Below are 26,319 nucleotides of genomic sequence, written 5' to 3' on the forward strand. Positions count from 1 at the left end.
TGGAATGTTGCCACAAAAAGCTACACACTGTTTAGGAAAGAGAGAAAATTCAACAAAGGCAACTGCAAAGGGTCCTGTACCTGTGGAGGGAATAACCACAGGCACCAGACAGACTGGGGCTGATCTGCAGGAAAGCAGCTCTGTGGAGAAGGATCTGGGGGTTCTGGTAGACACCAAGCTGTCCATGAGTCAGGAATGTGACTTGTGGCCAAGAGGCCAATGACATCCTGGGGTGCATTAGAAAGGGGATTCCAGCAGGTCAAGGAATGTGATCCTGCCCCTCTACTCAGCCTTACTGAGGACACATCTGGAGTGCTGTGTCCAGTTCTGGGCTCCTCAGGACAAGAGAGCTTGTGGAGAGGGCCCATTAGGGGGGCAACAAAAATTATTTCTCTTACAAGGCTGAGAGAGCTGGGCCTATGTGTGAGAAGTCACAACTGAGGGGTGATCATCAATGTCTGTCAGTATCTGAAGGGAGGGTGGCAAGAGAGTGGCTCTGCTCAGTGGTGCTGAGCAAAAGGACAAGAGGCAATGGGCAGAAACTGATGCACAGGAAGTTCCACCCAAACATGAGGAAGAACTTCTCTATTGTATAAGTGACCAAGCACTGGAACAGATTGTCCTGAGAGGCTGGAGAATCTCCCTCTCTGGAGACATCCCAGAACCATCTGGATGCAATCCTTTGCATAGTGTTCTAGGATGACCCTGCTTGAGCAGGGAGGTTGGACCAGATAACTACCTATGGTGCCTTCCAACCTTCATTCAGTGATTCTGAATAAAGGTTAGTTACTTGGAATAATGAAGTTAGCAGGCATGAAAAATTGTGCTATGAGAAAACTCAATTGGGATGTGTATCAGGACCAGTTTTACAAAAAATATATTTAGCAGTACAAATGAAAATATCAGTATTGGAAACCCAGAACTCCTGAAGATAGGTATATTTGTTTTCTGCTCATGCCTCTTCTCACTGCCCCACCTCTCTTCTTAAAGAGCATCCCTTATGCATTGATGGAGATCCTACACTTAAATAATTATGTCTGTATAATCTGAAGATCACAGCTATATACTAGGAATACACAAAATAGTGTAAAATACTACGGCATAATATTACACAACTCCTTCTGCCAATAAAAATTATGCTACTATTTTAGGACTTAAAAATGCCTGGATAAATTTCAGGTAATACAAGGCAAGCCATTAAATGAGTCATACTGCTTAGTGTGCTGCAAAATGGAGCTTTATTGATCTAGACTACTGAAAGTTTTTTCTGGCCCTTATGTTTGAAAATACAGAACACAGTTTTCATTTTGATGCTGAGTCCGTATGTCCATATATATTTACACAATTAAGAAGGAATCAGCTATGCTTTTGCCATGTGTCCTTACATGACCAATTTTAAGATAATGGAATCCATCTGGTGCTTCACCACTCTCATATTACAAATCCAGTCTTCCAGGGGAAGTAAAAATACTTCTGCCACATGTGTAAACTGGCACCCACATAACTCCATAGATTTTTATACTACTTTATACTACAGCATCTCCATGTACTTTGGCCATCTCTATTTACGGACACTAAAGGGAATGACTAACTTCCACTTAATATAGACAAAAAAAGAAGTAATCTCATCTTACCTCACTGAATCTGGTTATCATTTTGCCTTTTCGAACATCCCAGATAAAGCCACCATTTCTGGATGTTCCACCTGCTATGCAGTTCAGATTTCCTTTAAAGAAAAATGTTTTTAAATTATTACAATAATTTTAAAATCATAATATTGTTTGACAGTGGTTCTACTTTAAATTGAAAAAATGTAATATGAACAGAAGACATCAATGGTACATGAACATGAGTTTTCCATAGTTTAAGGCCAGCATTTGCTACTAAGTCATAAACATCAATTTCAGTGAAAGCCTGACCTGTTTTTCTACATTCCTGTTTTGAGGAATGGTCAAATAAAAATTGTATTGCTGTAAAAAGTATCTTAATGCCTTCTGAAAGTCTTGCGTGAAAAAAGTTAATCATGATGCATATGACTCAAACTGAAAGACAGGTAACCTTAATGTTGCAACTAGACCATTTTCCTTTAAAGTTGCTTATGTATAAAGACAAATCATAAAAATGAGAGAGAACATCTAACAGTATTTTGTTTTCTTAATCTTTCACCACTGCTGCACCTAAGACCATCAATAATGTAATTGAATCTGTAACTACACTCTTCAGGGTGGAAAATCTAAGTACAAAACTCCACAGTGAGAACTTGAAAATTCAAGTCTAATCCAAAAACCACCAAATTCTCCTCACCACAGTGACTCTCTATCCCAATATAGCTATGCTTCTCATAAATATCAGATTTATAGGAAAGTTTTGACTGTTATTTTATTCCAAGCTTCAAAGGCAGAAAAGACAATCTATGAAGGAGGAGTCTATAGGAAGGAAAATATATAAAATGGGAATAGGTAGGAGAATGATGGGGAAAAAAAAAGGAGAAATCAGTCTTTTCAAAAGTCCTCCGAGACCAAACAAATGGTGGCATGCATTAGATTATATATCAGGAACAAAGTGCAAGGCAGATAGGAACTCTCTGGGAGTAAGGGGAAAGAAGCACCAAAAATTCTGGCTAGGAGGGACACGGTCATAAGGAACAAAAGCTGAAGCATGTTCTTCCAATTTACTTTTTTGTAAAAAAAAATAAAAGCAAAAGCAACAAGCCCACACCCCTCCTGCAGCAAACTATTCATTCAACATGAGATACAACTACAAATTAAATTTAAACCTCAAAACTAAATAAACAAGCATAAGCACTGTATTTCCATATAGCAAGACAAATTATTTGTGAAGAGGTGTAAGATGCAAGAGACTCTGAAAAGAAAAAGTGCAAAATTATTTCACATATGCAGACCACATTAAGCTTCCTACCACAATATTTTTTTCCTGTCAGTTATTATTTCTTAAGAATTTAAAAGTGCAGGTGAGAACAGAGAAATGAATTATTTAGATTTTTTAAAAAAATACATCTGCTGTCCCAAGAAATGAAACACAAAAAGGAAGACAATCTACTGTCAACTATTGACAACTATCAAAAGTGTATTTTTAGGTACACCAAAGAGGGTTACAGAACAGTTTGGAAAACAAAATTTCCCAGTGCCTCCACTGATTTGTCTAAGAAAAAGTAATGCTTTGCAGAAAAGACACCTCCTATTCTAATAAGTTTAGAGTTCTTCAGTGATTAGACTCCTACACAAAGAAGGAAGAAAAACAGCTAAATACACATGTTCCACTATTTAATCACAAAATATAATCTGAATTCCTTCAAGCTACTGCTTCTCATGCAAAGCACATTATGTCATCTGCGTAGTGCCATGTTAGAAATGTTCCAGAGATCTTCCTCCCTCCATTCTGAGAATGAAATACTGGGAGCATTACTCAGAAGGGTAAGCTTCAGCAAGGTCTGAAGCACTGAATTCTGCTGCTTTAACAGATAATTAAGTTTTGTTTAAACCTTATAAGATGCCTTCTATATAAAACTAATACTTTTATATCACAAATTCTGCAGTCAATGCTAATTCAAAGAACATTTAGACATACAGCTGGATATTCTTACCTGGAGCCCAAGAAATGGAATAAATAACCCCCTCATTACCAGGAGATGTATAAACTGCTGATAAAGTATTTATGTCCCAAACTTTTATTGTGCCATCAAATGAAGCTGTAGCAAGAAGATCAGGGTTATCAGGTTTGAATTTGCAATCAAAGATGGTCTCAACATGTCCCTTAAATGAAACAAATATTTAATCCATTTTTATTACATTTGATTTTTTCGTAAGTCAGACTCTAGATCAAATTCTAAAATGCATTGTATTTAATTTACATGTCAGATCAATTTAGAGTTCCAAAACTCCTTTATATTTAGGCTTATCAGTCAAATTAAAAGGCAAAAAATAACCTGGACTATAACATGCTCTTTCATCGATTATTATTAAAACCAGAAAAATTCTTTCCTGAAACCACAGAGTATACAATGCCAGGAACTTGTTAGCATTTTCTGTTGGGACTATGTTGCTAAAAAATTGCATTAAAAAAACTAAGCAAAAAACCCCACCAAATTTAAATTTTTTAAAACAGAAACAGTTTTTCACTTTTGGTAAAAAGACTGAAAAAATAATGCTCTGTATGTCGAACATGTTCTACAAGTTGTCAACTACCCCACTGAATAGTCTGTGTTTCTAGATACAAACTAAGCTTTATTACAGTTTAAACTTCTATCCATTAGAGATTTCATGTATCAATTGGTTGTTTCCAAAGACATGCATTTGTAGAATTTAAGTCGTCAAATATATGAAACACACAGGTATTATGTAAGAATTTTTTCCAGCCTCAGTTGCTTTACAGGACCAAATCTAATGAAAATGGAAAGAGAAAACAAACCAGCAGCCTCTATTCAAATGCATGTGGGAGTACAGCTGAAAATTATTTGGATTTTGTTTGTTTGGGATTTTTTTCAGTGAAAAGGGAACTTGGAAAGAGGAAAAGAAATATCTTTAAGAACCTCAATAACCAAAAGTCTAGTGAAGAAGAAGGTAATCTGTGTTAAATCCATTTCTGAATTTCAGCTTCAAAGAAAATTTAATAATTTAGTCTTTGTAATGTTAAACTGAGTGCATTCACCATATAGCTCTCTGATTTGACTCAAACTTTTATTCTGAATTATAGAAAGCCCACTAGAAAAAAATTCTGAGAAAGCCATCAAACTAAAATTTCAATTAAAAAAATAAAAAAACAAAAACAAGTCCTTAAATCGTTATTTCTGGTTTAAAACAAACCATCAGGATACTTTCAACAAAATTCAGTAATTTCCAATAAAATATTGCTTTAAACTTCAGAACTGTCATTTTGTTTCCTAGAAATTTAGACTCTTTAACAATAGAAACTGCTTTACAGTACTACAAAAACTTCATTCTCCAGTTTTTTGCTGTTAGAAGTGCATTAGCCAAATAAACTCTCTATTCAAAGATAGAGATGAACCATACCAACTCTCTAAGGAAATTCCACTTTTTGGCTCCCATGTCATAAAGCCCCACTCCACCATCCATGAAGCAACAGACGGTATGACCAGGAGGAAGCGAAAATGCTTGGTTTTGGGTTAAAGTTGGAGGAGGAACAGCCTCACTTGTTGAAGATATATGGTGATTTTTAGTAGAATACTGTGATGAACATGCTTAACAATATAAAGCAAAAGACAAAGAGAGAAGATTATTTCTTATTTCAATAATAAGTAAAATTCTAAAGAGTAAAATTTTTGTATTCTAATGAGTTTTAAATCAAAAGAAATGGAGAATTTCTTATGAAGCCTGGCCTACTAAAGAAGGACCTTAAAAAGTACTTGATCCTTTATGTATTTGTCTAATCCACTAGCAGCAGAAGGCACTTTAATTAAGAACTAAATAGCTGACCAACCCTACAGAGATTGATCTGGACATAACAAGACTCATAAATAAGATTTTCTTAAGTTGCAACCATTACAATGAATAACAATCAAAATTACACTTACACTTTTTCTTTGGAGGAGAAGTTAGCACATGCAAGCCATGGAAACCAGTTTGCTTCAATTTAAAATTATCTATAGGTGTTGTACGTGAAACATTCCAAACACGTAACACACCAACCTGAGAATCTGAGGTTTAAAAAAACAAAACAAGACACAGAGATATGTGATTTGAGGACTGATTTATACAAAATTACAGCGGTGAATTAAACTTCAAGTCCTAAGAATAATTTTATAAGCAGGCACTGTCAACTCCATAGAATTACAGAATAGTTAGGGATAGAGGAGACCTCTGGAGATCATCTAGTGTAACATCCATGGCATCCTATTTATTTTCCATTCACTACTGTGGCCATATCACTATTAACAATAATCATTATTAGCATTAGCTATTTAAACACAGAGTAATTCTATGGAACCTCTCTCATTATAAGATATTTTGCCAGTCTTAGTTTCCTTATTCATTAGTTCAACCTGAGCTGTAATGTCTATGGTGTAGAAAAGAGGAAGGAAATAGATTCTTCTCTTCTTTTAATTTTTTAGATCTTTGAAGTGGCATAAATTAGTACAATGTCTTTTTATTCCTATTCCAAAAAGAATTAATATCTTTTTTTTACTAAAGGGTGCATGAGGAAAATATTATTTAGCACAAAAAAATTGTACAAAGTAATATATTTATGTAGCAAAAATTTTTAAAACATGTAAAAACTGCCCAGCGTAGTTTTATTATTTTCCATTTTTTTGTTATGGTCTTTTTTTTGTACAATTCATGTATGCTTCTACTTGTAAAATTATTATAAAACCAGAAAAATATAACTTGGAGTGTCAATTTTGAAGACTCAGTGCTGTATTTATCTTTGTATAAATCAGGAAATAAAAGCCTTACCTCCAGTTATAAACATTCCAGGTGCACTAGAAACCCAGGCTAAACACTGAACAGATGCTGCTGCACTGGGAAAACTGAAAGTTGTGATACAGGACAGAGATTCAGAATCAACTAGTCTAATGCCATTATGTAAATTAGCAACAAGAAGGTAATCAGTTGACAAGGGGTCCCACTCCAGAGCTGTAACTGGGTCCTCTTCATCTGTTCCTTCAAGAGACTCTGGTCTTAAGATATGTTTCTGATTTTTAGAACCTTTAAAGTGCACAAGAAAACAAGTTATTTAAAAAATAAATCAGATATATCCTTTCAATAGTTACAAGACTGGCAAACAATTTTTTCCTTTCTCCCTGAAATTTTCACTAGCCTGCTCTATTGTTTGCAGCAGTGAAATTAATGAAGCTATCTTTGCAATATTTGACTTAGAGTATTTCTTTTTCAATCAGATTCGAATTTATGTTTAATATAGCAGAAAACAGAAACAGGCTGTCTGCTTTACAAACATAATTTTATAGGAAAGGAAAGTATGCCAAATCATGTACATTGTTCTAAGAATTTTTGTGAGTAAAGGTCTGCAGCACAGCATAAAATACAAGTCATTTGAGTGCAAGTAAATCTGCATACCACAGCAAATACACACAAAATAAAGGCAGTATGAACCAGAAAAACCCTGTGGCAGTAAAGGCTTTTTCTGAACAACTGCCTTTAGACTTTTTTCTTTTTTAAAACTATGTTTGCACCTACAAAGTGCTTATAGATTCTGTATCCAAAACAGACCAAGAAGTATCTAGTCTGACACCTACAAAAAAAGATGACATATTTCACTTGATGATCCATATTATCAGCACCCACATTTTCCTTAATATCATATTTATCTTCTACTTTTTATTTTTTACAGAGGTGAATCTAAGTTTTATAAGACAGTGTACACTCAAAATGAAATAGATCTTTATTTTTGAAGTTGTGATATAAAAAAAAATAATTAAAAAATTTACTGCTTTTCTAGAAATAAGGAATTGATACCTTCCATTATTCAGCTTCTATCTAATTTTCAATTTTAGTACTGGTTCATACACATTACATCTAGGGCAACTTTATAAAATCAGGTGCCAGAAACGGGAGAAATAATTTAAGACTGCACAACAATTAACAGCCTAAACCAATTTTTCAATTCCTTTTTTTTTTTTCACTCTTCTGAAGCATTGGAAATAACAGAACTATGATAATTGTTTTAATTTGCCAAAAACTTGAGAACTCCCACTTTTTTAAACAATGTCCCCTGCTTACATCACAGGTCACCTTTTTGTTTTACTGCAAATCAACACTGAAATGGAAAAAAAAGACAACCAAGCAGAACTGTCAGTTTTCAGTTAGCTAGACAAGGACTAAAAGCAAAACGTGACTGAAGCCATCCATATTCAAACACTTCAGCCCCAACCACCTGGTGGGAGAGTATAAGACTTTATGTATCTAGCAGCCATTCAGTTTTACTAGTGTTTAAAAAAAAAAAAAAGCAAGCAAACCTCATGAAAACCCAGCTGTTAAATTTTGTTTTCCATTAAAAGAAGACATGAACAGTATGAATAATGCAACTGAGTCACAGGTCATATAAGTCAGCTGTGCTTATTTTGAGAACAAATGCAAGGGAAAATATTTGGCTCTATACGACTGCATTGAATCTCCCTAAAAATTTGGTATGTATCTTATATTCTTGTGTATATTTTCTTTACACTAAATGTTCTGATGCATTAATGCATGGTCTAGAATAAATAAAAAAGAAAATACAGCCATGGGAGAAAAAACTAAGTAGATAACAACAGTGAAAAAAACCACTGTGTAGTTTACTACTTACGCAGAAAATTTTTACCCAGCTGCGTACAAACTTTCAAATTTTATTTCTCTGTTGGAAATGAAGAATCTTATGCTGAGAACAGGACACAACTTGTATTTTTTTTTTAATTTTAAAATGATTTTAATAAAGATGTGTAATATTACAATAATAAAGAAAACTATCCTAAATATAGAGAAAGACAGCATTCATGTGATAATCTAACCTAAATTTTGAGTCGATGAAAATAGTTTTAACCCCAAAAGTAATGGATAACTTTCCTTAAACAATTTTTTTACTGCAACTTGAACTGTGTTACATACAAAACTGCTACTGACTAGATTTTTTTAGCCTTTATTATATTTTCATTTGCAGAACATAATTTTGATATTTTAAATATTTTTATTATTATTTCTGTTTTCATATTCAAATTATTCTAGACAGACTTCATGAAAAGTCTCAGTCTGATAAATACCTAGATATTATCATATTAAAATTTATTTCCTTTTCCCAATGCCAGTGCTAATTCAGCTAGCACTACAGAAGCAAGGGAATGTCTTCTCTGTGACATCCTGTGTGACAACTTAGTAGAGTGAACTGAAGGAAACAAACACGGAAACAACATGGCACATGGAAACTATGTAAAATTAGCACATTATTTAAAGAACAGTTTTTCACATAAAGCTGAAAATCAATTTTTATTCAAGAAAGAAGAAGCGGTCAGGAAAAAATTTAAATAGACGACCTAATACAGATATCTGCCTTTGAAGAAAACTATGAAAACAAGTGAAATTTTATGTTCAAATGAACTTATCAACAGGACACCTTCTTAGCAGAGAACTAGACTATTTATGAAGTATGCACAAATGTGTGTGGTGGATTTCAGACAAAAAGAGGTAAATATTTTCCCATCTATCCTTTGACAGAACAGAACCATGAAGATAATATTGTGACTTGAGATTCTACCTATAAAATTGCAGAGGATTATAGAACATGAAAAAGAGGTCTCCAGAACAAATGCAAAAGTAAGAAAGCTAAAAAAAAGACTCAATTCTTTCCATTCAGAAGAATAAACTTGCAGGAAAATATAGTTCAGTAGAAGATCATGGCTGTTACCATTCTCAGAAAAAAAGTGTTTATTGCAGTTGTCAAAAAATTGCAGTCCTATCTTGGTCACAAAAAGGGAGGAGACATAAAGAAAATGCTCTGAATTCTTTATTTAAGAAAACATATTTTTGTGATAGGGAAGGAATAGGAATATTATGAATCAAGAACAAATTGTGCAGAATTACATGCATATGGAGAAACAAGAGATACATATATAAAACTAAATATTTTGCTATATGGGTTTTACCTGGTTGAAAAATAGATAGGCTTCCATCAGTATGTCCAAATACCACCTTTCCTTTTTTCTTTGGATGCCATCTAAACAGACTGATATCTGACAAGAAACTATGTGCTTCTCTATGCACAGTTACCCCGCTGTCAGGTCCTGAGATGGTCCAAATGTACAGTGGACCCCTGTGGGACACAAATGCTACTGCATCACCTGCATTCCAGCACCAGCCAAGGGACGCAGGAATTCCTGAAACATACAGGTAAACCTTGTAAGAACCAGGATGCGAAATTCAGTGTAGTATTCCTTGACCCAGTATCAGCAATTGTCTTGAAAAACAATACAAATAATTGTTCTACATAAAAATTGCTAGATTGAAATTTAGAGAACTGTGTGAACATCTTATGGAGTAAGAGTGAACTACAGACTTCCATAGGCAGGAAGTAAAATTATTTCCCAAATTACTTTTATGCTACTTTAATGAGCTATATTTCATGATATGTACACTTCATCAGTGCCAAACACAATCACACATTTGAAAGAGGATAAGCCTGATCCTGCAAACAATACTTTCATTCATTCAGAATTTCATTCACTACTGTTTTACTGTAAGTTATTTGCTATTAAGATAATAAAATACTGAGAATTTCAAGATGTGTTTTTCGTAAAATGAAATTTAGAGATAAATCTAACAGAAGCAGATATTTGTGACAAAATTTGAAAGCTAGCTCTGTAATAAAAGGAAACTCTTGCTAGCTTCCTTCTGAATACATGACAACTTTAATTCAGTTGTCTAATACCTAATTGTAGGCAGTTTCAGAATTTTGATCTTAACATCTCCAACCTTCATCATCCTCATAAGTTAATAATGTGTGCTTGAAGGAATAAACTACAGTGAGACAAATTCCTCAAGCTGCAAACTTAAAACTGTATTTAGACACTTTTATATGGCAGTGTAAAAGGGACTAAAAGAGAAATCAATTGAAGGTTTAAACATATTATCTTAAACTAGTTTCTAAAATTATTAAAATATTAATAACAACACTTCTTTCATGTGTAGTCATTGGCTGAAGCAGATTTTTAAACAAGCAATGCATTAAAAAATAAGTACCAGCATGTATATTCATGCATGAACTGATACAATATTTATTTTAGAATAGATTAAATCACTGTGGATATTTTTTGGATTTCTTTTGTGTGATGTACAAAAGAATATATGTAAAAGATTTCCAGAGGTATCCCTAAATGCTCTGGAGAGACTAGAATAGGGAAGTCCCAAAATAGCTTATTAGATCCTGAGATCCTTGACTGTTCTTGGGTCACACTCACTTTCCAAGAATGAAAATGCAGGAGTCAAGGACACCTGATGAGATTGACTGTAAGAACAGAAATACAGATACTGGTTTTGACTAAACGGCATAAATCAGAACTGGGCAGGGAAATGTAACTGTAACACTGATGCTTAACTCTCTAGACTTGTAATAAAATCTCCAGCAGTTTCAAGGCCTGAGACAAGATTCAGGTAGACAAAAACTCTCCAAATTCACTGATGATTTAGACCTGAATCTGTTAAGGCTACCATTTATTTGCTTTCACTTAGCTAAAGTCATCGTGAAATTTATTGTTTTAAAATTCGGTTATTTGTCCTTTTATACAGTGATGAAAATAATGTTGGTTTTGGGTTTTTTTCCTCCCCTGCTCAATAAGAAATCACTATCAAAGTTAATTCTTGAACTGGTCAACTTCTTTAGAGAAAAAGAATAATGTCTTTCTTTACCAAATACGAGATGGCTGACAGCAGTTTACTCCAATATTATTTTCTAGAATAAACTACAACAAATCTGACATGAATATTGTGTTAGGCAATTGTTAAAACTCCAGCCTACCAACTATAGAGTTTACACTGTATCAAGTATTTCTCATACCCATGGATCATGCTGTATGGATAAAACAGATCTCCATGTCTAAAATACCTTTTGTATTGTCCAGCTTGGCCACAACTTTCTGTTCATTCACATTCCAGATGATCACTAAACTATCTGCACTGGCACTTGCAAACACGTCAGGGTTGTGAGGACACCAAGATATGGCTGTGATTGTCTTCTTATGCTCAGACATAATAGCATGGAGCTTGAATTCATTGTATCGGTGATCCAGCTAAACAAATAGCAAAATTAATGTTAGAAATACATTTTTTGTAAACTTACTTTAAATACTTCTTGGTTGGAGAATATTTCATATAGCAGTATTAGACTTATGGATGAATTTATTGTATATTTAACTATTGCCAGTACCTCACATCTCAATAAAATAAATTGTCATACATTTGACTTGGAAAGAAAGGTTGCCAGGTACCAAACTATCTGAAAAACTGTTTTATGTCTATCTTCCTGTCACTTAAAAATTATTGTATTTCAGTTAGAAGTGTACTCAAGCAATCCTAAAATGCTTTATTTATAGGCATAGTAACAATCATTTAGTAATCTCCGAGAGGATAAACAGAATATAAAAATGAGTTTGAAATCCTTCTCTTTTTTTAAATTACTTAGTTAAAAATATATATAAAAAATAAAAAGCACAGACATAACACAGTAAATTTTGTTCATTTTAGTTCTACTACCAGTATAACTCTTAAAATTAAATTAAGTACATTATTTTCTCGCGTATTTCTCAATCTGAAAATTCTATGTCAAAGCATTTTGATTTTTTAGATGCACAGCAGCTGCAAACTTCAGAAGACAACAGTGCTGAGGAGTTTAGGGTCTAAATTAAATAAAGGTGGGTCACTGAATCCTCAGCTTTGAACCATTTTAATCCACTATGCAAAAGACTTCATTATACTACAGCATTAAATGGAATTGTGGAATTTCTTCATTTCTCCCTCAGAACCCAGTCTTTTATCACTGAATCTCACTCATCTCAAATGTTTGCTGCACTGTAAGTCCGTCTTCTAAAAATAATTCTTGACACATACAATTTCAGAGGTATCTTGAATGGAATATTGAGCTTTACATAGACATCTTCTCAGCAGCAACCATACTTCCAAACATTGCAGAAACATTTGTTGAAAGGGATCAAAGTGAGATCAACAGCAATGTAAAAGTGTAACTAATCTGTTAAACAAGAATAATCTTACCTGATAAATATAAACAGCAAGGGTAGCACAGTAGGCAAATCTGTCCCCACTAGCGGCACATATATCCTTATTCCATGGCTGACATCCAGCAGCTAAAAGTCCCACTTGTTTCACATGTGACATTTTTGCCTTTAAAACAGAAATTCATTAGACTCCAAGATGACAGAATATTAAAGAACAGAATAATACGTTTTTTGTTCCCATATATAATTTATATGTCTACTTTAAAAACATAACTCGCCTGAGGTACAAATGAATGTATCTGAAATAAAGACAAGTAGATGTTCAGAGGCTTCAGTGCCACACAAGAAAGGGTGCCTAATACCATTCACACCAATCCATTTGGAAGAAAAGGGAGCCAGGGAGGCAGCCCATAAAAACTTGAATAGTTCTTGACTTGTACTAGCTGAAACTGTTCATCATGTTCATTTTCTTCCACAGTCTGGTTCAATACTTTCTCTATTACAGTTTAATGCCTTCTCTGCTCTCCCATTCATCTCCCACTGACACCCAGACAAAATAAACCATATTCTAATAGTTTTAAGTAAAACCAACATTTAGAAAGCTCTTCAAACCACTTGCATAGACCAACACCATCATAATATCCTTCTTATTAACATCCTTTCAGTAGAAAATGTCTAAATTTTCTTAATATTTACTGCATAACAAAAAGAAGTTGAAGTGAGCTGTGAAAAAACAAAAGCAAATCTTAGGGTAACAATACTGTACAGCAAACTATTCTTTCTGTGTCCAAACCAAGTCCCACAGTCCCAGCTGTACTCAGAGTGAGAAAATTGACTTCAACATAAAAATGCAAGAATGCTTTGCTGGGCCAGGCCAATTATTTACCTAGCACCCATTTCATTCAGGATGTCAACATGTTACCTAGTAACAGAATGTCTCAGGGTCACATTTATGCTGTGGACAGATAATAGACTGAGGGATATTAGGTGGAAAAATATTACATAGAATATGGAGGATGACATCTTTAGGTCAAAGAGGTAAGACTATAATCCTGAAAGGGGAGAGCCAAATTAAATTTACCAAGTGTTAGGTACCATTTCAAGCTCCACAAAGGAAAGGGAATTAGTGAGAAATGAGACTTAAAAAGCAATCAAGTATTTTGAGGGAGCAACAGTTGATGAAGCACAAGAATTGGTTATGCAATGCACTGCTGTGTAACAGTTTAGCACAGATGTTGCTGTAGATCAGTCTTGACCTATTTGATATTAAACATACAGAAGGGGAAATATTTTCTGAATGACAGTAGTATTAAGACACATACAGAACAAACTTTATACAAGTCCTGCAGTTGTGATCTGTAATACCCAAAGGAGCCTATTGGTCACTATTAACTAAAAACTGGTTGCCTAATTAATATTAAAATTTGATTTTAATATATTTATACAAGGGATAAAAATAAAGTTGAATGATTAATTGTATTTTTAATTTTTCTCCTCTTTTTGCTCTTTCTGCTTGACAGCTAAACAATAATGAATAATTACAGATATAACAATGTTTCTCTCACCTTGAAAAGTATGAAAGAAGAAGAAAAAAATTTAAGCAACTTATTTTGGGGGCTTCTTCAGCAGAAGATCAGTTGAATATTTGAGACTGATCATCTTAAAGATATCACTGACCTTAGTTAAAGTATTTAAACATTCTGAGTGAGTACTAAACATTCTGAGTGAGTACTAAATGACTGAAGGGAATTAAATGCTCACATGAAACCTTTGAAAATTCTGGTAAAAGAGACTGCAAAAGCAGAACAGAAATATACAAGTTACAAGATACAGTTGTTACAGACTAGTGCTTTGGCTCTTAGACTTCCTTTCTGTCTGTCAATAATAGTAATTCTTTCAACTTCTGCAGCAAATTAGAGATTCCAGAGAGAACATTTCTATAAATTGCATCATTTTGCAGCTCCTTTGCAATCCATCTCATGTTCTAAATGATATGAGTCCCCCAGAGAGAAATTGATCTAATTATTTAAAGAATCAACATCATGAAGAGGCAAAAATAGCCTCCAAATTTCTAATTTTGCCATTTAGTGTTCTTTACTGTTCAGTAAATTTAAAAATTGCAGAGGTCTCTTCTGCGCAATTAAACTGTAAATCGCATATGCAAAGAAATAATTGGATTTGGGTCATTCAGAACAGACTTCTAATTCACATGAAAAATAACTGGCACCACCAACAATCACTTTTTCTGAAATTAATATTCCTCAGCTGATTAGACAATTATTTTATGAAAGCACAGACTATAGGAACTAGAAATTTTGGATTCTGTTCTTGATTCCAGGGAAAACAATGGTTAAAACTCTAGGTGTGTCAGCAAACTGTTAAGGAACATTAAAAAAGCCACGGTGAAGTAGGAGAGAATTAGATGTAAACTATTAGATTATCATAGGTTTAGTTTCCAGGTTTACCACCTGAAAACCATGAATATATGATTGATAAAAAATTGATAAATATTTAGAACCTAAGACTACACAACTATTTACTTCATAATAATAAAATATTTTTCCCTCTTTGTACAGATAATATTTTTTTTTTTTTACCATCTTATATGGGAGCTAAGAATTCCTGATTTGCTGAAGTTTAAGTCTGTAAGAAAATATGACTTAAGTCTTGCTTAATTTGCAGTTTGATTACAGGTAAAATTAATCATAAATCTAAGATCTCTAACAGATGCTAAAACAGAATTCCATGGATTTTTCTTTCAGAGTAACAACAGATTTGTCTTGTCGGATTCTGCAGTAATCACTATAAAAATGCTGCTAATAGTTGAATTTTTTCAATTTTAGATGAAAAATGTTGCTCTGTAATATATTGTTATTTCACTGAGTTAAGAATTCATGCTTAATAAGTATTCTTAAACTTTGACTAGATTTTCCCTATTTATATATAAAAAGTTACATACATAAAATATTCTGAGCTTTATTACAGAAAAGAATTTGCATTTTATTTACTAATTTTTATTGTTTTAAGATGTTATTATTTCCTGCTCTTTGTAATGATATACCACTTGACAAGAGGAAGCATTTGCCTTGAAATTCAGTTTGACAGTACCTAGAAGAAGAAATGATGGCTGTGTGGCATACTGACTTGCTCTCTCGTAGGTATCATGTATTAAAGCAGTTTCCTGCAGATCTTTTCAAACATTATAGATTTTTGTTAAGCATATTTAACAGAGTAAACAGAGTATAAAAGAGAAAGATGTATTCATCAGAACAGCCTGAGTAAAATGACAAAAAGGTAAAAATGCAGCATTACTGAAAATATGTATGTTTTCACAAATGCATTTTTATACAATAGAGATTTTTTTATACTTTGTAAAAAAGCATTTTATTTTGAAATAAGGGACGTAGATGTAATTATACTGGACTCTTAAGTCTACAATGAAAAAAAACCCTGTGCATGTAAAAAGCGTATACCACATTGGGAAAGCTAGCAGTGTGTGCTCACAGTTTCCAAGGAGATGAAGGAAAGAGGGAGGACAACAAACCCTTTCTTTTCAACTGGCAGAAGCAACAACATTCTAGGTCCTTCCTTGTTGCTTAATATAGAAAAAAACCCCAACAACCAACCACATTAAACTGAAATTTGGTATATCATAAATATTATTTTAAAACAACAACTGAATTGACTAGGTACATACCATGGCTTTATATCAATAACTTAAAGATAAATGCCTAATAATCCCTACCTTAGAATAGGTATCATTTTTTGCAAAGCACTCTAGAATTCCCACGTTCATTCCAATACCTTGCTGGTCCCAAAAATAGAAAATATTGTTCTGATTGTAGAATGAAATCACTTTACTTGACAGATGGAGGAACTAAACCTTGATGTTCACAGAATAGTGCAGTTACTACAGGATGCAGGAGAAAAGACTGAGTGTTGTGTCACACCACACAAAACTGCAGTGTTAGTAGCCTGGCAACTGCAGCTCTTTAACAGGCACCATTTTAATTTTAATCTAACTCCTTTTTCTCTGCTTCACCTCCTCAGTGTATTTCATTGCTCTCTGTATTTCCCAATTGCACTACAATAACACTAGTAGAATAACAATAGCTCTTTAAACCCATCACTTAATACTTTCATTATCAATACAGTGTTTGTATGTTATCAATATCCACAAATGTATAACCATCAAGCACAAGCAACAACAGATGTTCACATGTGCTCTGATTGTGGTCCACGTGGTGTATGACTTATGCAAATGAGTCCATATGCAATATGGCATGCATACAGAAGTGGATATACAGTAGCCTTATGTTAATCAGTGTGCTTCTGTGTATACAAAGCGTAGTTTCTTAACAGCTACAAGCAGTAAAGTGGCCTCTGTTTCTGTTCACTCTATTGTCATTATCTTCCCATAAGGTTTGTATCTTCTCTTATGTGGAAAGCTTGCTGTCACTCCTGTATGTTTGAAATATAAAACTGTTATATCTCAACCAGACTATTGTCCCAAGGACATATTTTTGTCAGCAAATCAATGATAACATAATAATTAATAAGCTCTTCAGTGATACAAAGACATTATATCACATTATATCTTCTTAAAGACATGGGGTATACTAACCCATCTTTGGAAGGAAATAATTAGAGATGAAAATGTCATCTGTGAACCACAGAGTTTCAAATTCATTACCCTATGCAGTGGGACCAGTGAAAAGCACCAGATAATGGACAATCATTTTATCTTTCTGAAAGCACGAATGTCTTCAAACTTATGAAGAAAACTTAGTATGTCTGCAAGACTGAAAATTACTTCTGACTGAATGCCTCAATAGCACTGAGACTCATGTAAAAACACAAATATAATTAGCACTGGTGTACTTCCAATGGGACTGGGAAACACCAAGCACATTATAGCCATGTTAAGAAATTAAGTTCATATTAATTTGTCCAGACCTATGAAATACAGGGTAATCATAAATACTGTGGTATATATGCAGCTTAAAAGCCAATAGACAACTTACAGTATGAAAACTTTGACAAAACAAACAAAAGTTCTTCCTACTTTGAAGTACCACAAAGTGCTAATGAATTTTCAGTCTTGATATGGCTTACTAAATTGCAGTTACTAATGCAGGTCTCGGAATAGTCTGAGACAATACACACTAGCAACTGCTTCTAGGCAAAAAATAAAGTCTGACTATAATAGTAGTGACAGTCACAATGTAGAAGAATGTAGATTATGTAGGTTTGCACATGTATTTGTTTATTAAAGTACTAGGCTGGTTGCTAGTTTACCACTAAGCAATATAGACAGCAAAAATTGAATAAGTTTTTTCTCATTTTGTATACAATTCATGGTACACAGGCCATGTATAGCTCCCCAGATAATCAGAAGGCTAACCATAGTCAGGAAGAGGGTGCCTTGGACAAGACTTAGAATTTCAACAAGATTCCTCAAAAATACCAGAAGCTTTGGCTAGACTTTTGCAACCAGAATTTGCAGATGACATTTCCTAACCTATGACAACCTAGCAAGTGTTCAAAATGTGCATTCACTTATCCAGACATTGACCAGGAAAAGAATAGTCTGATTTAAAATATTATTTGAAATGAACAAGTGTTCTGCTAGTGTTCACAGACATTTTAAACCTCCACAATAAATTTGGATCCAAATCACTACCAGAATTGATTTAACCACAGGATCTCTGGCTTCACAAGGGAAGAAGTTGTGGACCTTTCCCTAAAGTTTGAAACTTGAAATCACAGCCTGAGACTTACAGAAACAAATGCTCAAAATAAAACCCAAATATATTAATCCAAGATAGATACCCTGCTTAGAAAACAGAAGGCATTAACATTAAAAGAATAACATAGTAAGTCTCACAAAGTAGTGATTTTGACTGTCTTGACTATACTATTTGTACATTTAACTAGAATATCCTTTATTGTGCAACTTTAACAAGATAATCTAAAGAGCCATACTAGGTTTGAAACCAAGCATGGAGAAATGCTAACATTTCTAACAATATATCACCAGCGATGTTGGACTACACACCTAATCAATATGAAACCCTCTAGCAGTGATAACAAAGCCATTATCTGTGGAGTATTGCTCAATCATAGTTTGCAGATAATGTGTCTAATACACAGAGATACGTATACAACCATGTCTGATCACAGCATAAAGCATCCAAGACAGCATAAGTTTCTCTTCTCATCTTCCAGTCCAGAGCTACAACAATCACCAGAAAATTGCTCTTCTGCTGGCAAATTGCCAAGACTGGTCTGATTTCAGATAGAGTTACCCCTTGACACATCTCACATCTGAATCCCTGATGACAGCTATTAAAAGGTAATTCTACATCTGAAACATCCACATCATTAGTGACACGTAAAATGAGAACAGTGGAACAGTATTAATACCTGCCAGTTTTTTATACTTAAGAGTATATAGCAGCCATTATCGAGTTATACATAATAATACAATGAAAGCAACTGCCTTCAGTAGCATCTCCCACATTCTAATTCATTAACTGACCATATATTGTGAAAACAAAAAAAAGAAATCATTTCATTATATCATGAAATATAAGGTACCATAATAGAGCTTAATACAGTGAAAGAAATGTGATTTAAATTAATTTCTCACCATAAATCTATGAAAGTAGCTTAGACATGCAGCTAATAAATGCTAAAAAAAAATTCCAAGTTATCCTGAAAATGTTGCTATAGTAACAACTCCTCCTCAGAAAAATATTAATAAAAACATAAAGCGATCCAAGATACAACTTGGAAATGACCCTAGGTAATTTAATATCTCCCAAATATTTTTGTTTGACCCTATTACTATTACTATTTTACGCCATGCATGGTATATTAATGCCTTCTAAGACGATGAAATGAAATGCTTGCTTTCCATCTCATTGCATATTAAAAAATTATTACTTGTTAAATTATGTAACCTAAAAAATGCAAGTAGGTGGTTGTCACAGTTACAGTAACTTTTATCCAGCTAGCAAAATTAATTTTCAAAAACCACATTTTGGATATGCCTTATTTATGATTCAAGACCTCACTAAAACTAATACAAATCTCTTTCTAGTACCACTATAGAAATACTACTATCAATATAATAATAAAGAACATCTTAAAGGAGAAAAATATAAAAGTAGTAAAAGAGAAAATATTACTTTAAGCAATTCTTACTCTTTGTTGTCCTTCATACCAATCATCTTCATCAAACCAATGGGAAATATAAGTCATCCAAGCCATGAAAGAAGGCACAGTTGAAATAAAAAGTACAGAAACTGAACACATATAAGTACAATAACCCCGTGCTAAAATTTACTCAATACTACAACAAGCTAGTCAAAGATCAGATCTGAAGTCTGTGGTATGAATTGAGATTAATAAGTTTTAAATTCATAAATATATAATCTGATATACTTTTAACAGCAATTTAAATGTTCTACCTATTGGATTTTCTAATGGAAAACAGAAATCAATATGAAAACAATTATTAGATTATATATTACAGTATTTAAAATTAAAGCAGGTTAGTGCTTCAAGATTCATTTTCCTGTGCTTCTGAGCTCTGAAAATGAGGTGCTGTTTGAGTTTTTCTTATCTATCTCCTAAAAAATTACTTTCCTTTTTTTAAAAGGTACTATCTATAAAATGCAGTTCAGTGCACAAAAGCTTGTCCTGAAATGTAAAATATCCTCAGAATGATGGGGAACGATTTGTTTTGGTTATGTAGGGAGTGGTTTCAATTGGCACAGTAGGAGGGGCCAAAATTATCGCAAATACCAAGCATCAGTTTAATATGCTTTTTTAAGAGGGGAAAAAAAATAAATCTGCAACTCCATTGTTCACAGCCAGCAGAGCCTAAAAGGCTCAGCTGCAGCCACGAGCGCCAGTTGAAAAATGTAAAAAGCCTGATTTAACTAATTCATCAGAATGGATCTGATTCTTTTCTCATCCTCAGAAGAGTTTCACATATCTGACAGCATTTACTCCTTCAGCAGGTAGTACTGGTATGCTTCTAAGTTTCACATTAGATTTCACAGTGCATTATGCTAATGAAAATGAAAGGTAAAAAGGAATAAAAGCTGTACTACCACATTTCTATACTGCAGCAATATACTTCATCAGCTGTGCTGTTTAGGAGACATTATCATACAAACCTTCCTGACTGCATGGTTACAGCAACTATCAAATCCTCAGCAGAGATTGTGCAGGCCCAAAAAAACCCAGTTTCTAAAGAATCCTAGGATCCAGTTAACCTCTGCCTTTCTATACTGACTTAACAAGCTGTTCCCCACAATTTGTAATATAATAAATTCAAAATCTAAATAGGGAAGTCCACTGTTTAATTAAAACTTAAAGCAGGAAAAGAACAGCTGGAGGTACCAGATACTAACTGGTCAGCATTACTTACCATTTCCACGGAGCAACTGCGTACATTGGATGTGTGTATTGTGGATACAACGGATACATTGTATATGTATGTGGATACATATGGATGGATGTAAATGAATGTGATTGGACGTTACCTGTCCTACCCCAGAGCGTTTAGTTTCCATTAAGGGTACTGTGTAGGTAGGTGACATTCTCCAGGAGAAAAGCAGCAATACTTTTGGTTTCCAGCCTCTTACTCAGAAATTCTGACATCCAAGGAGAAAGAAACAAACAAACCAAAAATACAAACCATACATGCAGAACCATGAATATTTAAATCAAGACACTCAGTAACAGGAAGTAGCATTCCAAGATTATCAGATTTTTTATAGTTATACAGTCCTCCATGTAAATGGATACAGACACAAGTATGTACAGAAGAACTTCCTATAACACCACTGAAATTTTTCAAATTATTTGCCCTTTGAGATTTCAGCTCAAATATTAACTATGCAAAGTGCACAGACTTGCATAGTCTCATAAACTGTATGAGAAATACGGGACTAATTCAGTCACCTCAAATCACAGCACTGAAGAAATCCCTGACCATAACCATGATCTATGAAAAAACAATAAAAATGTTACTCATGTACCACTTCTGTGAACAAAAATTTTACAAATTGTTAAAACATATCTACATTATTACTGCTTGTTACGCATGAAAATCATGGTTTCAAGTAAATTAATACTTTCCCATTAAGGAAAGTCTTTGCTTTCAGGGTGTTCTGTCTTTTTTTTATAAGGGCACATACTATCAGGGAGATCTTGATTGAAGAATTACAAGTAGTTCAATAGTAACAAACTTGTTTCTCTTTTATGCCTGCCTATTGGTTTTGCATGGTCTGGGGTTTAGTACTGGGAGGGGGTGGGCACAGAAGTGGCTTCTGTGAGAAGCTGCTGGAAGCTTCCACCATGCCTGGCAGAGCAAATCCCTGATGGCTCTGAAGATGGACATACAACTGGCCAAAGCTGGGCCAATGAGAAATAGTGGTAATGCCTCTGTGATAACGTATTTAAGAAGGAAAACAAAACAAAGTGCAGTTTTTTCTAGCCAGAGAAGAGGAGGAGGTGAGAACATGTGAGGGAAACTACATGGAGACACCAAGGTCAGTGGAGAAGGAGGAGGTGCTCCAGGTGCCGAAGCCAAGATTCCTCTGCAGGCTGTGGTGAGACTGTGGTGAAGCAGCTGTGCCCCTGCAGCCCTTGGGGATCCACAGGGTGTTCAGAGATCCACCCACAGCCCTTGGGGATCCACATGGGGTTAAGATATCCACCCACATCCCATGGGGATCCACAGAGGATGCAGAGATCCACCCACAGCCCGTGGGGATCCACAGGGGGTTCAGAGATCCACCCACAGCCCATGGGGATCCACAGGGGGTTCAGAGATCCACCCACATCCCATGGGGATCCACAGAGGATGCAGAGATCCACCCACAGCCCTTGGGGATCCACATGGGGTTCAGATATCCACCCACATCCCATGGGGATCCACAGGGGGTTCAGAGATCCACCCACATCCCATGGGGATCCACAGAGGATGCAGAGATCCACCCACAGCCCGTGGGGATCCATGGGGGCTCAGAAATCCACCCACTGCCCATGGGGATCCATGGAGGGATGCAGAGATCCACCCACAGCCCGTGGGGAACCACAGAGATCCACCCACAAACCATGGGGGAGGTGCCCATGCCAGAGCAGGTGAATGCCTGGAGGAGGCTGTGATCCAGTGGGACACCCAGTGGAGAGAGAAGCCCTGCTTCCAAGCTGGAGCAGCCTGTCCTTGGAGGACTGCACCCTGTGGAACAGCGACCCATGCCACAGCAGTTTTGGGAGGACTGTTCCCCTGTGGGAGGGACTTGCATTGCAGCAGGTTTGGGAGGACTGCTGCTTGTGACATTTGGAGCCACTTTGGAGAAGTTCATGGAGAACTGTCTCCCGTGGAAGGGACCCCACGGTGCAGCAGGAGTAGGACTCCTCTCCCTGTGCAGAGGAAGAAAACCTCGGGTGAGGATCTGACCAAATCCCCATGCCCTGTCTCCCTGTGCTGCCAGTGGGAAGGAGGAAGGCATTAGGGGAAGAAAGGATGTTTCTAAGGGCTTATTTTACTTTTCATTATCCTCTTGATTTTATTAATAATAAATTCACTTTGTAAATTGAGCCTGTTTTGCCCTTGGAGATTTTTTTTCCCCCGGTCCTTATCTCAGCTCATGAATCCTTCATTAATTCTTCTCTCCTCTGCCCAGCTCTGGCAGGGGAGGGTGAGCAAGCAGCTTTTGTGGGTGCCTGCAGTTTGGCCAGTGTCAAACCACAACAGCCTGTAGCTGATCCACCATCTATGTGATCTGAGTTTTCTAGTCTCAATACCAACCTGTCAAAACAATGAGTCTCTCAAGATAAACACTGTGACTCACATTTAGATTCAGTATCATCAGGGAAGCATGGGCTAAAATGGATATGAATATGGTATTATCCTGTCAATAAACTGGTAAATATCTTCAACTCAAAAGTACAGATGTAATTAAAATCTCAGGATAGCAGATGGAAACTTAAACTGCTTGAAAATATCTATCACAATTACCTGTAAATAAATTAAGAAGTTTGATGTTAAATTATACATGAAAAACAAAGACAAGAAAGACTGCAAATGCATTATAAGGCAATTACATGTTTTAGCCTATTTCATCATTCATCTCCAAGCGCTAGGAAAACTATTATACTATAGTGTGCTGGTTTTGGGTTTGTGCTGAACAGAATTGACAGCACAGATATCATCATTAATATAGATTACACAGAGCCAAGGCATTCTCTGGGGGTGCATGAAGGAAATTCAAGCTGGGACAGCTGGCCCTTATTGACCAAAGGGATATTCCAGGCCATACTACATCATGCTAAGTACGTGAAGGGAAAAAGGGTGGGGGAACACATTCACAGTGACGGTGTTTGTCTTCCCAAGTAACCACTGATGGGGCCCTGATCTCCTGGAGATGGCTGGGCACCTACCTGCCCATGGGAAGCGGTGAAAGAATTCCTTGTTTACCTTTGCTTGTGTGCTCGGCTTTTGATTTCCCTATTAAGCTGCCTTTATAGAACCAGAACCCACAAGTTCTCTGGCTTTTACCCTGCAGATTCTCTCCCCGATACTGCTGGTGGGAGAGTGAGAGAGTAGCTGAGTGGGTCTTGGCTGATGCTTGGGGTTAAACCATGACATACAGGTAATAACAAAATGTATGTATGTGTACTATATATTATAATAAAAAGGTGAAAAATCTCAAAGTGTTCCATCCCTTAAATCGTTGTAATTGTTATTATTATTAAATGCTTTATAAGTAACTTAATATACTCAACCTAAACTCCAGTTGGCACCTCCATCTAAGTGTTCTTTGATCTCAATTTAAGGACAACCAAGTGTACTATAATATATCAGACCAAAAGAGACAATCTTCAACTTGTATGTAGTCTTACAGTATATTGCCCAATAAACTTGTTTAATATATTCTAGAAGGAATAAAAAAAAGACAAAACATCCTATTCATCTGATGCAGAAACAATTGTTTAATTATTGAGCTGACACAAGAAGATAGCATGAAACTGTGTCAGGGCAGGTTCCAGTTAGACATTATGAAAAGGTTTTCCACTGAGAGGGTGGTCAGTCATTGGGACAGATTCCCCCTGAAGCTTTCATGTCATTAAACCATTCAGATTTCACTGTGCATCTTGACAATGCTCTTAGTCATGTATTTTAGCAAGGAGCAGGACATTGGACTCAATGATCCTTACAGACCCCTTCAGACTTTAGATATACTATGATTCGATGATCAAACTTGTGCTGCAGACATTTCACACTCCTCCCTTTGGAACTAGGTACTCTCATTTTAGCTCATTTCAGATTGACTAGGCATACATACAAAAAAAAAACTAAAACAGTCAGAAGGAAATGTGAAAAGGATGTTCAAAATTATGATGCTTTAGCCTATGAACATCACAATGTGTCATCAAAGTTTAGCACTACAATAGTCAAGAATTACAAGAAACCAAATACAACCAGCCATCCCACTGCCCAAAAAAATTTATTTAAAAAAAATGAAATTAAAATAAAAAAAAAAAACAGTGGTTATTTTCTCCTTGTATTTCATATGAAATTCGATCTTCTGGACATTCCAGTGCAGATATCTGTTTATTATGAGAGCAAGCTACTACCTTGCTCTTTACAAAAGACATGACCCTAAGAATCTGGAAGAATATTCTGGAGAGTATATTGGCCTCAATCCCTACGCGCTAAAAAAACCCTGTACATAAATATAACAGACATGTAAAATTTACCTAGAAAACAGAGGATAAAAGATTACATCTTAAAATAATGTCTTATATTGCATCGGAATGAATAAACTGATGCTACTCTCCCATGTTATCTGGCAGTATCAGAAGTCAGCAATGCACTTCAGCTATGAATAGAGATTTTCAGAAATGGATGAAAGGTAAGAAACATCTATTCTGATCTTCCACTTTTACCGCCAAATTTGCTGTTAATTAATAATTTTAAGTTCATATACTGTGACAAATCAACCATGCACTTTTTTTTCCAAATACATATTTAACTACTGTTTCTGTTTAGCTATTATATACAGAAATATTTGGACATTTGTCTGTATAACTTCTATGAAAAGTCATGTTTGATATATTCTTGCCATTAAACAGAAGCATTATATATGTTTCGAAATTAAGAATTATTTTCAATTGATTAGATTTTTACCTCAGGATATTTTTTATCTTTGCTGTACTCGATTCTGTGAGAAAACTTCCTGCCAATCCTTGTAGACATAATTTCATGGTATGTTCCATCATAACTCTAAAAATTATCTGCCTTAACTACTGAATTACTAAAGATCAACATGCTGTGACTTTGGATTGATGATACAAAACTCATTACAGGCATGTCTTCATAACAAAAATGCACAACAAACAACCAACCCAAGAATAAAATACTTAAACTTTCCTTAAATAACAAAAGTATAGAAATTCATTACTTTCATAACTGATATGCCATTATGCAAATTCATTACACCAACATCTATAGTAAAGAAGTCAGCTAAATCCTCAGGTTTTGTTAATCAACTAGCAGTTTAAGAATATTTACACTGAGAACACAAAGCATGTAATGATGC

General features: G+C 35.0%; 1 protein-coding gene across 2 annotated transcripts in view; it reads right to left on the reverse strand.

Moving 5' to 3' along the window:
• The window catches only part of WDR17 (WD repeat domain 17), a 55,293-nt gene that overhangs the window by 23,292 nt on the left and 5,682 nt on the right, over positions 1–26,319 (reverse strand). For both annotated transcript variants that reach the window (XM_088056848.1, XM_088056847.1), the window contains exons 2-9: positions 12,729–12,857; positions 11,566–11,749; positions 9,611–9,841; positions 6,432–6,683; positions 5,552–5,674; positions 5,031–5,218; positions 3,605–3,773; positions 1,635–1,726 (exon numbers count right to left, since the gene is read on the reverse strand). In XM_088056848.1, the coding sequence (XP_087912974.1) occupies positions 1,635–1,726; positions 3,605–3,773; positions 5,031–5,218; positions 5,552–5,674; positions 6,432–6,683; positions 9,611–9,841; positions 11,566–11,749; positions 12,729–12,851 (1,362 nt within the window). In that variant the 5' untranslated portion in view covers positions 12,852–12,857. The remainder of the gene's footprint in view (positions 1–1,634; positions 1,727–3,604; positions 3,774–5,030; positions 5,219–5,551; positions 5,675–6,431; positions 6,684–9,610; positions 9,842–11,565; positions 11,750–12,728; positions 12,858–26,319) is intronic.

Source organism: Pseudopodoces humilis, chromosome 6, assembly GCF_049639895.1.
Source record: "Pseudopodoces humilis isolate 2021_Gansu_Grassland_sample_001 chromosome 6, ASM4963989v1, whole genome shotgun sequence".
Classification (NCBI taxonomy): Eukaryota; Metazoa; Chordata; class Aves; order Passeriformes; family Paridae; genus Pseudopodoces; species Pseudopodoces humilis.